This window comes from Erythrolamprus reginae, chromosome 1 (genome assembly GCF_031021105.1).
Source record: "Erythrolamprus reginae isolate rEryReg1 chromosome 1, rEryReg1.hap1, whole genome shotgun sequence".
Lineage (NCBI taxonomy): Eukaryota > Metazoa > Chordata > Lepidosauria > Squamata > Dipsadidae > Erythrolamprus > Erythrolamprus reginae.
The window spans coordinates 417,549,427-417,565,284 of NC_091950.1; the positions used below are offsets into that span (position 1 = coordinate 417,549,427).

Sequence of the window (15,858 nt, forward strand, 5' to 3'; positions counted from 1 at the left end):
AAACCCTGTCTCTGGGTCTACTTCACTGGCGACGAACGGACGGAAGAAACTTCGCGTGCAACATGGACAAAATCCAGATCGGTCAGGCTCCGGAACTCTTCGATCCCGAGAAATCGACATGGGACGAGTACATGGCCACCTTCGAGATCTTCCTCGAGGCGGCGGGAATGCAGGACGCCGAAGCCGATCGCAGACGGGCTATTTTCCTTAACTACTGCGGCGCAGAAATCCGCAGACTAGCCCAAACTCTCACCGAACCAGAACAAGCAAGAGCCACAGCGTGGGACGTCCTACAACAAAAACTGGCGAGCCACTTCAAGCCGACCAAACCAGCCATGGTATTTCGGCACCAATTCCACATGATGGTTCAGAGGGAAACCGAGTCGATCAGCCAGTTTACAACGCGGCTGCGAACGGTACTTGCTCAATGCAAGTTTAAAGACCCGGAAGCTCGCCTCACCGACGCCCTCGTTTTCGGCATGAAAAACAACACGGTGAGAAATAAACTCCTCATCGAAGAAGAGCCGACTCTACAAACCGTAATTAAACTGGCGCAAACCGCAGAAGCAGCCGACGCGGCGGCGAGAGAATTGAAAGAGCACGGAAGGCGAGAAATCATTGCGAAAATCGACTCCGCGTCTCCCAGCGCCGTGGAAACAGACAACCCCAGCCAACAAAGTTCCAGCGGAGACAACTGCCTCCTGGTGCAAGACCAGCCGAGACACCTGAGAGCTACTCACCCAGCCCCCTGCGCGGGCTGCCGGGGAAATCACCAGCGCCATCGATGCCCCTTCCGAGACGCTACATGCCGCCGTTGCAACCGGAGAGGCCACATCGCCATCGCATGCAGAGCAACAGCGCCAGAGGACACATTTGCCACACCGCAATACCAGCGACCTCAAAACCAGACCCCCCAAGCGCGAGAAAGGAGACCATTCCGCAACGCGGGTCAAAGGAACTACTCAACCGCTAACCGCGACTACTATAGAGGTAACTCTCAATTTTCCGTGAATAACACGGCAACCAAAAAGGGGGCTAAAATTGTTATATCACTGTTACTCAATAACCAACCTTGCTCAATGGAGCTGGATACGGGCTCTAGATATACCATCATGCCCTGGGAAAAATTTAAACTGTATATGCCTAATGTATCTAAGGCTGACCTAAATCAAACCTCTTTGGTGATTAGAGACTTTCAGGGGGGAGTAATCTCGGTCTTGGGAACAGCAAATGTACCTATCGCATTCAAGAATGTTAAATGTACCCTTCCCATGCTTATTGTAACAGGGGCCAAGCACTCTCTTCTGGGTTTAGCATGGATGGAACCACTGGGGATCGAAATTTCGGGTGTGTGTAATGTAAACTGTTATGATATGCCTAACTTTGTGAAAGAGTTCCCTGAAGTGTTCAGCCCCACACTGGGATTGTATAAGGGGCCCCCTATATCTTTCTCTATTGACCCCAAGGTCCCACCGATCAGACTAAAACCTCGCAGGGTCCCCCTGCCGCTCCTCCCCAAACTAGATATACAGCTGGACAAACTCATTAGCCAAGGTATTTTGGTCCCTGTGGAGCAGGGGCCATGGGAAACTCCCATAGTTACCCCTCTGAAGCCAGATGGCTCCTTAAGAGTCTGCGCTGATTACAAATCAACCCTAAACAAGGCACTCCAACACCACCCCTACCCCATCCCGGTTGTGCAACAACTGCTACACTCCCTGGGGGAGGGGAAAAGGTTCGCAAAGATCGACCTGGCGCAAGCTTACCAGCAACTTCCGGTCGATGAACAAACAGCAAACGCTCAAACAATTGTAACGCACAGGGGGGCTTTCAAATGCACGAGGTTACAGTTTGGGGTAAGCATAGCCCCAGGAATATTCCAGAGCATCATGGAACGCCTATTGTCAGGGGTAAATGGGGCCATTCCATACTTTGATGACATCTTAATTGCAGGGGAAAACCAGGAACAAGTAAACAAAAGAATAAGGGAAGTACTTAAGAGGTTACAGGACAAAGGTTTAAGAATCAAGCCTGATAAATGTGTCTGGGGAACCAACAGTATAGAATTCCTAGGATATAAAATAGATAAGGAAGGTATCCACCCCACAACAGAGAAGCTGAGAGCAATTAGAGAAGCCCCAGAGCCACGAGATAAGAATGAGTTGCAGGCATTTTTGGGCCTCCTTAATTTTTATTCCGTTTTTTTAAAGCAGAAGGCAACAGTAGCAGAGCCTCTCCATCGTTTACTCCAGAAGGAAGCCCGCTGGACATGGGGGAAAACTGAACGTGAAGCTTTTTCTCAAATAAAAAATTTATTAACCTCTAAAAGTGTAGTAGTCCAATATAGTGCTTCACTACCCATTAGGCTCACGTGCGACGCTTCGCCGTACGGCATAGGAGGAGTCCTAGCTCACGTTCTACCTAATAAGACAGAGGCCCCAATAGCATTTTTTTCTAGAACCATGACCAGCACAGAAAGGAATTATAGCCAGTTAGACAAGGAGGCTCTAGCATTAGTGGCAGGGGTAAAGAAGTTTCACAATTACATTTTTGGAAGAAGCTTTGAGCTAGTCACGGACCACAAACCCTTACTAGGCCTGCTAGCCCCCAACAAGCCCACTCCACCTTTCATGTCTCCAAGACTAATCAGATGGGCTCTTTTCCTCTCAGGGTATCAGTATGAGCTCACCCACAAGGGGGGGAAGGAAATCAATCATGCAGACGGCCTAAGCAGATGCCCCATAGCAGACTTAGTGGAAGACCCTGTTCCTTCCACAGATGTGTTAATGATAGAACTCGAGGAAAACCCACTAACCACAGCAAAAGAGGTAGCTGCACACACGCAGCAAGATCAAATCCTTAAACAAGTGGTGAACTGTGTTCTAAAGGGATGGCAAAATGATGTTGTGAAAACTGAATTGTGTGATTTTAAAAACAAAAGACTTGAATTATCGTATGTGAAAGGTTGTTTACTGTGGGGGGATAGAGTGATCATTCCCAAAAGCCTAAGGGGAAAGGTACTCAAAATGTTACATGTGGGTCATCCTGGGATTGTCAGGATGAAGAGCCTGGCAAGGGGGCATTTATGGTGGCCAGGGCTAGATGCTGATATTGAAAATTGGGTTTCAAAGTGTGATCCGTGCCAAGAGTCACGACCCAGTCCCCCCAAAACAACTCCGGCTGAGTGGGAACAGCCTGCTGGTCCTTGGTCTAGAATCCACATTGATTTTGCTGGCCCAGTGGGGTCTCAGTATTTTTTGATAGTGGTTGATGCTTTCTCAAAATGGTTGGAAATAATAGCAATGAACAACATAACCACAAGTGCCACTATCAAGGTATTGAGCAGACTGTTTGCATCCCATGGTTGCCCGGATCTCTTAGTGTCTGACAATGGGCCACAGCTAACAGCCAGGCAATTCGAATTGTTCCTAGATGGCCTAGGGGTCAGGCATGCCCTCATCTCGCCTTATTCGCCCTGGGCTAACGGATTGGCAGAACGTTACGTACGGGTGGCAAAGGAGGCATTGCGCAGATCAGGCCCTGGGGATGTGCAACAGAACTTGGACCAATTCTTACTCACCCAACACATTACCCCTAACTCGCACACACATGTAAGCCCTGCAGAGTTATTGATGGGAAGGAAATTGAGGTCACCTCTAGACAGGTTAAACCCAAGGTTCTGTGTTAATAATAACCAAATGTGTACAAAACCTGAAAGAGAAATGTATTTGGGACAAAATGTATATGTAAAAAGTTTTGATGGAAATGTAAACTGGATGAAGGGAATTATTGTTAAGCAAAATGCACCTAAGACCTATGTTGTTAAACTAGAGGATGGTCGTTTGTGGAAACGACACATAGACCACATTCGGAAGCGAACAGAAAATCAATTGCCACAAACCGCTGACATGGACTCTCCCCCTTCAACAGACTTTAGTACATTGCCCGAAATAAGAGACACGCAAAGAGACTTATCGGGCCAGGGGGAACCATCCAGCGACGCCGAACCATCCTCGTCCTCCGAAGCCTTCGTTGGGCCCGCCAGGCCAAGTCCACAACACCGGGAGAACAGCGGCGAGCCATCCTCCACAGTCGGTGGCGAAGGAGAAATTGAACTGCGCAGGTCAGCGCGAGCTCCTCGGAGGCCCCACCGATTGGACGACTTTGTCACATGGCTTTCTTGATGGATGTGTCCAACTATGAGGGGAGGGGTGTTGTATCCTGTAATGGCTACCTTGTAACTCTGTAAATAGTTTGTTCCTCTTTCGGCGCTGTCTGAGCCCAAGCAGGAAGTCGCTCCTGATTGGCTCAGACGCGGCCGGCTCTGGCTTTGGCGGGAACCGCAAATATATAAAAGGAGCGGTTTCTCCAGCCAGAGTCAGTCGGTACTCGCTGAATTGTCACTTTACCTTGCTGAGCTGTCACTTGTTCTCTGAGCTGAATAAAAGTACCGATTGCTCCAAACCCTGTCTCTGGGTCTACTTCACAGAGCCCCCCTTTTCAGGGGCGCAATCCAAAGAGGGGAGGGGGATGCTGCAGAAAAGGCCGCCTTCCACCTCTGCTGGCTCCGAGGCACTTGGGGCTCCAAAGCATCCCACTGGCTTTTCACCTGGCCCCCTGCCTTCTCTCCTTGCGGATCAGCCCAGCCGATCGTCAGCGCCACTCTGGGAACTCGGCCCGCAGCACATGATCGAAACATTTAAATATGTCAAAGGGCTAAATAAGGTTCAGGAGGGAAGTGTTTTTAATAGGAAAGTGAACACAAGAACAAGGGGGCACAATCTGACGTTAGTTGGGGGAAAGATCAAAAGCAACATGAAAAAATATTATTTTACTGAAAGAGTAGTAGATCCTTGGAACAAACTTCCAGAAGACGTGGTTGGTAAATCCACAGTAACTGAATTCAAACATGCCTGGGATAAACATACATATCCATCCTAAGATACAATACAAAAAATAGTATAAGGGCAGACTAGATGGACCATGAGGTCTTTTTCTGCCGTCAGTCTTCTATGTTTCTATGAGTCGGAAGCCAGTGGGCTGCTTCAGAGCCCCAAGTCCCGCGGAGCTGAACAGAGGAGGCATGCATGGAAGGTAGCCTTTTTCTTCCAGGCTTCTGCTTTTGCAGAAATGGGGCAGGTGGTTTGTATGGAGGATTGGTGGGGGGTGGTACACGGCCCTCCAGGATGGAGAGCAAGCCAAGAGACGGCTCAAAAGGCTGCGCTTCCCTGGCCCCGGTCAACCGCGCTTCTTCCAGCCCAATTGCCCCACAGCGCCGTGAACAAGACAATCGGCCATGCCTCCCCACCCGGCCTTCCTTGCTGGGCATTGCTGCACCAGTGGCTCCGTCCTGTCCAGCTCCACTCACTGCCAGCCACTGCCACTTCCTACAAACTTCCTGGGAGACGGCTGGAGCGAGGGGTGAGCAGGAGTGCATGGGCCTGGCCAGCGCACAGCTTACCTTCCTGGTGAGGCTCGGAGACCTTTTTCCCTACTCATCAAAGGCCCCACCAGTGCAGGCCAGGAAGCTTTGGGGTGTGCAGGAACGGAGCTCCACTGGCCTCAGGGGTCCGACAGAAGACAGAAAGAAAGAAAGATGGTTGGAAGGTAGGAAGAGAAAGAAAGAAGGAAGGAGAGAGGGAGGAAGGAAGGGAAGGTAGGAAGGAAGGGAAGGGAAGGAAGGGAAGGAAGGGAAAGGAAGGGAAGGGAAGGAAGGAAGGAAGGAAGGAAAGAAAGAAAGAAAGAAAGAAAGAAAGAAAGAAAGAAATTATGACCACAATGGGGCCCAAAATTTTGGTTGTTAAACAAGAGCGTTTTTAAGTGAATTTCACCACATTTTACATGTTGGCCAAGCCCACTCGGTTCACCTGACCACCAAGCCATGCCCACCTGCAGGGGATGGGGGTGGGGCACTGTGGATGAATTTGTAGCACCAAGGGGGCAGTGGACTGAAAACGTTTGGGAACCACTGCACTAGTTCAAACATTAACTCCAAGCTTTAAACGAATTGTTTTAATTATATTTCTATGCCGTCCAACTCCCTAGGGCAGTGATGGCAAACCTATGGCACGGATGCCACAGGTGGCACGTGGAGCCATATCTGCTGGCACACAAGCCGTTGGTCTAACTCAGCTACAACGTGCATGTGTGTGCCGTCCAGCTGGTTTTTGGCTCACACAGAGGCTCTGTGAGGGCATGTTTGGCTTCCAGAGAGCCTCCAGGGGGATGGGGGGCATTTTTACCCTCCCCTGGCTCCAGGGAAGTCTTTGGAACCTGGGGAGGGCGAAACAAGAGCCTACTGGGCCCACCAGAAGTTGGGAAACAGGCCATTTCTATGCCTCCAGGAGGTAGGGGAATCTGTTTTCTCCCTCCCCAGGCACTGAATTATGGGTGTGGGCACTTACGCATGTGCGATAGCATACGTGCACAGTCTTTCTACACCCGAGAAAAAAAAGGTTCACATTCACTGCTGGAGGGACTCAGGGCGGCTCACAACAAAAAACAAGCATGAATCAATATAAAAACATTTCAATTTGAAATAATTGCAGCCAACTACGTCTGGTTTGTAAATAAAACAACAAAAGAATAAGTTGATTTCAGACACACTGGAGAGACACTTGTGATCCACACAGACAAAGAGCACATCATCAACATCTGAAAAGCTCTGCTGTTTTAGTTGGCTAGAAATTGGTCTCCCTTGCCCCAGGAGACTAGCTAGTGAAAAGTTTAAGAAAATTACCATTTTAGTACTTCCCCCCCCCCCCCTTCCTCTTCCTTTTCATTGAATAATCGCATCCTTCTCCTGTAGTCCTGCCTGTGAACCTTCTGCCAATAAACATTATGACATCTTGGTTCCTCTTATTAAAAAAACAAGAGATATGTTTCATAATTGGAACCGGGCTGGATTTCAACATAGGGAAGCTGAAGTTCAGCTCCAAACTTTTAATTGCAACAAATATTCATTCAGGAATGTTGCTCAAATCTGGCACAGCCACGTGTGTATTTATATTTCGGGAAGAAAAACTTGGAAGCAATTAGCAACCACAAAAATGATTCAAACCATCGCAAATTATATTTCAATGAACTATATATTGCTCTAGCATTCTCCAACCCAGCATCTTCCAGATGTACTGAGATTACAACTCCTGGAGTCATGAAGGAGTTTTGAAAAGGACCAGAAGAGATTCAAACATAAGTTGAAATTATTAACATGGCAGTTGCTTCTCACCCCCAAGGTCCTAGGCAGACAGCTTCATCTCAGATAATGATTTTATTCATTCTATCTATCTATCTATCTATCTATCTATCTATCTATCTATCTATCTATCTATCTATCTATCTATCTATCTATTGGATTTGTATGCCGCTCCTCTCCGTAGACTCGGGGCGGCTAACAACAGTAATAAAAACAGCATATAACAATCCAATATTAAAACAGTTAAAAACCCTTATTATAAAACCAAACATACATACAGACATACCATGCATAAAATTGTAAAGGCTTAGAGGGAAAGAGTATCTCAGTTCCCCCATGCCTGGCAGCAGAGGTGGGTTTTAAGAAGCTTACGAAAGGCAAGGAGGGTGGGGGCAATACTAATCTCCGGGGGGAGTTGGTTCCAGAGGGCCGGGGCCACCACAGAGAAGGCTCTTCCCCTGGGTCCCGCCAAGCGACATTGTTTAGTTGACGGGACCCAGAGAAGACCCACTCTGTGGGAGCTAACTGGTTGCTGGGATTCGTGCAGCAGAAGGCGGTCCCTGAGATATAATAATAATAATAAATTAGATTTGTATGCCGCCCCTATCCGAAGACTCATACAGATAGAGAAGCAAGCAGCTATGATATGCCTGAGAAAGCAACAGGCAAAAGAACGCAGCTCACATCATACAAGCACGATTTCAAATACTGTACTTAAAAAAATGAAAGATGGCAGAAAAAGCCAGTATGGCTGCACAGAAGACAGAAAATCTGGGTAAAGGATGGACATACGCATACATACAGACATACACCTCAAAGGCAAAGCTAAAAAAATAGAGGATAGCTCCTTGACAATAATGCTTGTGAAAGGATCTTGGACTATTAGTTGGACTACAAATTGAGGATGAGTCAGCAACATGGCTGCAAAAAGAGATGCAGACACCAGAGAAATATAAGGTCTCGAATTATTGAAAGCAACGGTTGCAATTTGTGTTAAAGATCATTTTAAATATTGCATCCAGTTCTTGGCACTAAACTGAAATGTTCAGACAAACTGCAGTAGGCTTGACAAAGGCGAGCAAGTATAAACAAAACTAGCTCAACACAACAACAACAAAAACCACTGTCAATTTTAAATCATCTTTTAGTCTTACCAGGAATGCTCACTGTTTATCTTGCTTTTTATTGATCGTAAGCCACCTAGAATTGCTTCTAGCCAAGATGGTTGGCATATTACTTACTCATTAGCTAGTCAGTCGGTCAGTCAGTCAGTCAATGATAGATAGGTAGATAGGTAGGTAGGTAGGTAGGTAGGTAGATAGATAGATGATAGATAGATGATAGATAGATGATAGATAGGATAGATAGATAGATGATAGGATAGATAGATAGATAGATGACAGATTAGATAGATAGATAGATAGATGATAGATTAGATAGATAGATAGATAGATAGATAGATGATAGATAGATAGATAAATAGATAAGATAGATAGATGGATGGATAGATAGATAGATAGATAGATAGATGATAGGTAGGTAGATAGATAGATAGATAGATAGATAGATAGATAGATAGATTAGATAGATAGATAGATGATAGATAGATAGATAAATAGATAAGATAGATAGATGGATGGATAGATAGATAGATAGATAGATAGATAGATGATAGGTAGGTAGGTAGGTAGATAGATAGATAGATAGATAGATAGATAGATAGATAGATAGATAGATGATAGATCGGATAGATAGATAGATAGATAGATAGGATAGAGAGATAGATAGATAGATAGATAGATAGATAGATAGATAGATAGATAGATAGATAGATAATGTTTCCCCCCAAATAAGACCTCCCCTGATAAGCCCAATCAAGCTTTTGAGTGCATGGCAATAAGGCCAAGTGCTTATTTCAGGGTTCAAAAAAATATAAAACATGGTAGACAGACAGAGACGGAGAAACAGACATTGAAGGCCCTGACTATACTTTGATTTGAGAAAACTGAGAAGGGATAGGTTAGCTCTCTCCAAATTGCTCAAAAGATATTATACAGAAGCTGCCTCGGACTTCCTTGGTTTCATAATGCAGGTTACCAAACCTGAAATAAGTCACAGAAAGTCAGATTCCAATTGAACTTTATATTTTTTTTTTCACAGTGAACTGACCCAGAGAGTTGACAGCTTCCCTTCACATTCCGAGAGATTAGGTAGCCATCCATGGATGGTGCTTTAATTCGAAGATTTGCACCACCAAATGATTGGAACCAGTGGCCTAGAATGTTTATTTGGAAAGAAAAGCTTTGCTAAGGCCTGGCATGCGTACTCCACCCAGGTCACATTCTGGCAGCATAAATCGGTGGATGAAAAGTTTACAGCAAAATGGGGCGGAGTTTACCACCAGCCTCTAACATCACAGCTCATGGAAAATCCATAAGGCCCATTACTAACACCATAATGTTTCAGTCCAAAAGTTTGAAGCTATTTGCTCTTCAATGACCAGGGACTTCCAGAAAGATCAAGGTGCCATCTTAAGGCACAAACTGGTCCATCATAGTGCACGAATCCCAGCAACCAGTTAGGTCCCACACAGTGGGTCTTCTCTGGGTCCCGTCAACTAAACAATGTCGCTTGGCGGGACCCAGGGGAAGAGCCTTCTCCGGGGCGGCCCCGACCCTCTGGAACCAACTCCCCCCAGAGATTAGAATTGCCCCCACTCTCCTTGCCTTTCGTAAGCTTCTTAAAACCCACCTCTGCTGCCAGGCATGGGGGAACTGAGATACTCTTTCCCTCTAAGCCTTTACAATTTTATGCATGGTATGTCTGTATGTATGTTTGGTTTTATAATAAGGGTTTTTAACTGTTTTAATATTGGATTGTTATATGCTGTTTTTATTACTGTTGTTAGCCGCCCCGAGTCTGCGGAGAGGGGCGGCATACAAATCCAATCAATCAATCAATCAATAGTGTTGTTAAGTACAGAAAGACACTTCATACGGACCTGAGTTGCTCCATGGCAGAAACACTTTAAAGCAGGTCTTCAAGCTTGGCCACTTTAAGACTTGTGGACTTCAACTCCCAGAATTTTCCAGCCAGGCTGTAAATCATTTGGAGTCACCTAAGTGTGAGTTGGGTGGCTGTATGTTTGTTTGATAAATAAAAACACAAGACTGAACCGCTTCAGATGCTGGTGCCTGCAAGGGGGCAACCCAACGGCAATTTTCAATGGGGCTTTGTCACACTCCCTCACCCCAATGAGCTATGGCTCCAGAATTCAGTTACAGTTATGATAAACCTCTAGTCATTTATTTATTTATTTATTGGATTTGTATGCCGCCCCTCTCCCTAGACTCAAGGCGGCTAACAACAGTAATAAAAACAGCATATAAAAATCCAATATTAAAACAGTTAAAACCCTTATTATAAAACCAAACATACATACAGACATACCATGCATAAAATTGTAAAGGCCTAGGGGGAAAGAGTATCTCAGTTTCCCATGCCTGGCGGCAGAGGTGGGTTTTAAGCAGCTTTCGAAAGGCAAGGAGGGTGGGGGCAATTCTAATCTCTGGGGGGAGTTGGTTCCAGAGGGCCGGGGCCGCCACAGAGAAGGCTCTTCCTCTGGGTCCCGCCAAGCGACATTGTTTAGTTGACGGGACCCGGAGAAGACCCACTCTGTGGGAGCTAACTGGTTGCTGGGATTCGTGCAGCAGAAGGCGGTCCCTGAGATAATCTGGTCATGTTTCAACAATGCTCCATTCTCTCTTTCTCAACGTCCTTTTCTCACTCACCCCTTTTTTTCTGCACATACATTTATCCCCATCTCCGTTCAACAATATCCCCCAGTTCGTCCATTGCTAACTGGTGGCCTGTTGTACTACATCCGCTTCATCTCACCTTCCTGCCACATCCCCCTGCTTCCAGGAACTTCATCCCCATCGGGCTTCTGCTTTTGATGCAATGCCCCCCAGCTTCCCCTAAAGCAGAATTAGCCTGTTCTTCTCCAGCTGCTAAATAACTGCTATGGCTGGGAAGCTGGAACGCGCCATCCTGGAGTGAAACAACAGCCACCCAACTGAGCCAAGATGGAGGCGGCGTGTTTGCTCTCATTGGCAGCCAGGATGTCAGCTGTGAGTCGATTCACTCATTGTGTCTCTGTGACTGGAATGATTTGGCATGGGGCCCCTGAATGAAATCCACCATTCTCCCTGTTCTAACCTCAGGTTACCTCTTGGATATTTTGTTTTGAAAAGCACTCGCTGGAGGAAAGGACATTTCTCTTCCTTTGAGCCAGGCCCTGAAACCCCGACCCTGGACTAAAACAGGGGTCTCCAACCTTGGCAACTTTAAAACTTGTGGACTTCAACTCCCAGAGTTCCTCAGCCAGCTTTGGAATTCTGGGAGTTGAAGTCCACAAGTCTTAAACTTGGCAAGGTTGGAGACTCCCGAGCCAGAAGACCTCCAAGATCCCCTCCAATGCATTCCACTCCTCCTGTCTTACAAGCTCAACCATCATTTATCATCTCAAGGACCTGCAGACCACTACCGCTGCCACACTTTGAGCCTTGGGAACCCCCACAGATCATCCCTGCATCGCTTTGAGGGACGTATTGAAAGCACTTCTATCCCCAGGGTTGGAAACCGGCTTCCAGAGGGGCTGAGAGATAAACAGAATGAGATAGTCTGTGCCCGCAGGCTTGGCTCGTGGCGTATAAGGAGATAAGACACAAGGAAAACAAGTAGGGAAGAAAAGAGGAAACAAGAACACTGAACAGCTAGTTCTTAAGGTTACGCCGCTCTTATAATGGCCTGTTATAAGGCACCGTAGGTTATTTTCTGTGCTTTTAAGTACTTTTTATTAGGTCAATATTCCATTACCCAGTAGCTAACAACACCATTAACAAGCAACCAATTATAACCACCAATAAAACAAATCAGCAAATACCAGATTAATGAGATTTTCCTCCAAGGGACCTTACCATACGGCAATGGCTGTAATCACAGCAAGATCTGTTCTATACTCTCCAATACACCAAGCCTATGAGTAATTAACACACACACACACACACACACATATATATGAATATCTAGCCCTTTCATGTATCTATGCAAGTATTTTATCTCGGTACTCATCTGAGCAATAAACCCTCCATTTCCCAAGATGTCATCAATCATAGTCTCTTCTCGGCCATGCGGGCTTCATTCCAAGACCTAATCAACATCTATTGTCACTCCCTCACCCCATAAAAACATGAAGATCGGCAGCTCCGCCCAACCCCACAACAGCCTCGGCACTGTAACAACCTTAATCCTGGACCCCCTATAGCCAACAGGGTGGTGCGTTGTTAACCTTTCTGTAAATATGTCCCAAAAGGCAAACTGCTTTTTTTCCCCCTCCCCTCCTTGAAAAATGTTTCGCTTCTCATCCCAGAAGCTTCTGAAGAATGAACTGAAGAAGCTCCTTGGATGATAAGGGAAATATTTTCAAGGGAAACAAACCCCGTCAAGCTGCCTTTTGGAACAACCATGGCTGAAAATGTCCAACTTTTGAAGCAGCTCCAAACAGAACCCCATCCAGAACATTCTCTCTTGCAGAACAGTGATGGTACCCACCCACCTACCCCCAACATCCACTGAAGATCACAGGTCAACCCCACACACCCATCTCGACTGCAGAAAATACGACTTTAGCAACAGAGTGGTCAATGCCTGGAATTCACTACCTGACTCTGGGCTTTCATCCCTAACCCCCCAAAATTTTACCCTTAGACTGTACATTGTCGACCTCACCCCATTCCTAAGAGGTCTGCAAAGGGCGTGCATAAGAGCACCACTGTGCCAACCATCCCTGTCCTACTGTCATAAGAACATAAGAAGAGCCATACTGAATCGGGCCAAAGCCCATCGAGTCCAGCATTCTGTGTCACACAATGGCCCACCAATTGTATATGGGGATCTTGAGCCAAAAGGGAAGGCAAAACACTCCCTTTCCCTTGACCCCCAACAAATGGGACCCAAGGGAACCCTGCCTGCCTCAACCAACATAGAGGCAGCACTTGGACATCCGTTTCAATGACATTTGTGTCCAAATTTATTTATACCCACTTTGCTTATGTTTATGTTTATGTTTATACCAATACCTGCTATCTTGCACATGTTTTGACAAAGTAAATAAATAAATAAAATATTCCACATCAGGAGATGCCAAGCACTCCAGCAATGCTGCCTTGGCCGGCGCAGAGTCCTTCCCCACGGCTGCCCCAGAGTCATCCCACCCTCCCCAGCCCCCTCTCCATCTCCATTGCTACCCAGCCCTCTCCCTCCCCACCTGATGGGCTCCAAAAAGGTTAAATCTCCACCTCCCATCATCTCATCTGCCACTCTGCCATGTTAACCACCCAGCAGGGTGGCCGCGGATGATGGGAGCTGTGGATGATGGGAGCTGTGGATGATGGGAGCTGCGCTCTATTCTCCCAGAGGGCGAGAAGGCAGCCCTTCACTCCCCTAAGCCCCTCCCCCTTTTCGCATGCCTCCTTAGCTTAGCCCCGCCCACACGGAGAGGTCGCTGCTCCCTGCCAACCCGGCGCCCCTCCGACTCTCTCTTTCTTATTTACATATTAATTAGCATGCCCGCCGCCCAAGCCAATCAGGGAGCTCCGAACGTTCGTTTTGCATACCCGCCTCCTCGGCGGCCAGCTCTCCCCACTCACCCCTCCGCAGGGCCTCGTCGTAGGTGAGGAAGCCGATGCGCGACTCCTTGTTGCCCATCGCGGTCTCCTCAGTCCATGGCGGACGCCGCCGCCGCCCGTGCCCCGCAACAGTCGGTCGCCTCAGGCGGCTGCCGCCGTCGCGGCCGCCGGTTCCCCTGGACTAGCAGCAGCCGCGGCCGTCGCAACAGCAGCGCCGCCCCCGCCGACTCCTGAGGAAGATGTTCGCCTCAGCTGCTGCCGCCACCTCCATTCCGAATCACGTGACGTCGCCAATTAACTGACCCCTCCTCTTCTTTCAAAGCTCGGCCCCGCCCCCTGGCGGGGTCACTCGTCCGCCCCTCCCCCCTCTCCCTCAAGCTGTGGAGAACGAGAGGCGTTCGGCCAGCCCTCACTTCCGGTGCGAGGTCGACCTCGTCAGGTGGGCGATGCGCATGCGTCAGTATAGATTCGCTGAGGCGAATTTCTTATTCGTGTCCCCCCTCGTTGTTGTTGTTTTTAAATCTAAAATAGGGAATGTGTTCCGTTGTTCTTTTTATTATTTTTAAGAACTGGTGGTGGAAATCTTTTCTCCATTCCTTTTTTTCAACTTCTCTGATTGGGCAGCATAAACATACATATCTATCTATCTATCTATCTATCTATATACATATACATATTTACAGCAGCACGAAGCTTAAAACTTCAGCCAGATGATGGTGAATGTGATTTCACCGAAACGTCGCATAGACACTCAAAATATTACACGGGGCAAAACCCGAACTCAGAACAATCTACATACATATATATATATATATATACTGTATACATATATCATATATATTCTCTCCTTATCTCTTATATCATATACCGTATATCCTCTTTTTCCTTCTATCTTTATATATATTACTTAATGCCTACTCTCTTCTATATGTATTGTATATTGGACAAAGAATAAATAAATTAAAAAAAACATAATGTACAAGGTAGAATACAGAATAACAAGAATTGTAAGGGACCTTGAAGGTCATCTAGTCCAACCCCCCCCCCACAAAGCAGGAGACCCTGCCTACGCCATTTCTGACAGGTGGTGGATGTAATAAATGGCATGAATTAGTTTCTAGAAGACTGGGAATTTACCTCTGAATTTCCCAGAGCTTTTCAGAAATAAATTCACTGCTCAAAAAAATAAAGGGAACACTCAAAGAACACATCCTAGATCTGAATGAATGAAATATTCTCATTGAATACTTAGTTCTGTACAAAGTTGAATATGCACAACAGTGTGTGAAATTGACTGTCAATCAATGTTGCTTCCTTAGTAGACACTGATTTCAAAGAAGTTTGATTTACTTGGAGTTATATTGTGTTGCTTAAGTGTTCCCTTTATTTTTTTGAGCACTGTATATTCTTTGTGGCCTCTGCCAAATTTATACAGGGACATCAACCAATGATAACAGTCATTGTGTAAGAGAGCTGTATCTATACATATGTACATTTATTTATTTGTTTATTCAATTATAAGAGAGTATATGCACCAATATTTGTGTGTTCAATCACACTTGGCCAATAAAATTCTATTCTATTCTAATCTATTATTTGTTTATTTGACCTATGCTGCCCAGCCCCTTGTAGTCCTTGACTTATCAGTTCATTTAGTGACCATTCGAAATTATGACGGTGCTGAAAAAAAAGTAGCATGACTGTTGAAGCTTGCCCAATGGTCACATGATAAAAAATTGGGGTGCCTCATATTTATGACAGTTGCAGTGTCCTGGGGTCATGTGATTCCCTTTTACAACCTTCCGACAAGCAAAGTCAAAAGGGGAAGTCAGATTATGGCAATTGTTACAAACAATGAAGGCAGTTAACCAGTGGAACAGCTTGCCACCAGAAATCATAGAGACTTCATCAATGGAGGTTTTTAAAAAGAGACTGGACAGTCACATGACTGAAACAGTATCTCCTGCATGAACA

The 15,858-nt window shown here is 46.3% G+C and overlaps 1 protein-coding gene across 7 annotated transcripts in view; it reads right to left on the reverse strand.

Moving 5' to 3' along the window:
- The window catches only part of USP32 (ubiquitin specific peptidase 32), a 339,894-nt gene extending 325,717 nt beyond the window's left edge, over window positions 1-14,177 (reverse strand). For 4 of the 7 annotated variants that reach the window (XM_070735366.1, XM_070735364.1, XM_070735363.1 and 1 more), the window contains exon 1: window positions 13,906-14,055. In XM_070735366.1, the coding sequence (XP_070591467.1) occupies window positions 13,906-13,963 (58 nt within the window). In that variant the 5' untranslated portion in view covers window positions 13,964-14,055. Of the gene's footprint in view, window positions 1-13,905 lie in introns of all 7 variants that reach the window. The other 3 variants (XM_070735365.1, XM_070735361.1, XM_070735360.1) reach the window with 1 other exon arrangement.
- Between the last annotated feature and the right edge of the window lie 1,681 nt (window positions 14,178-15,858).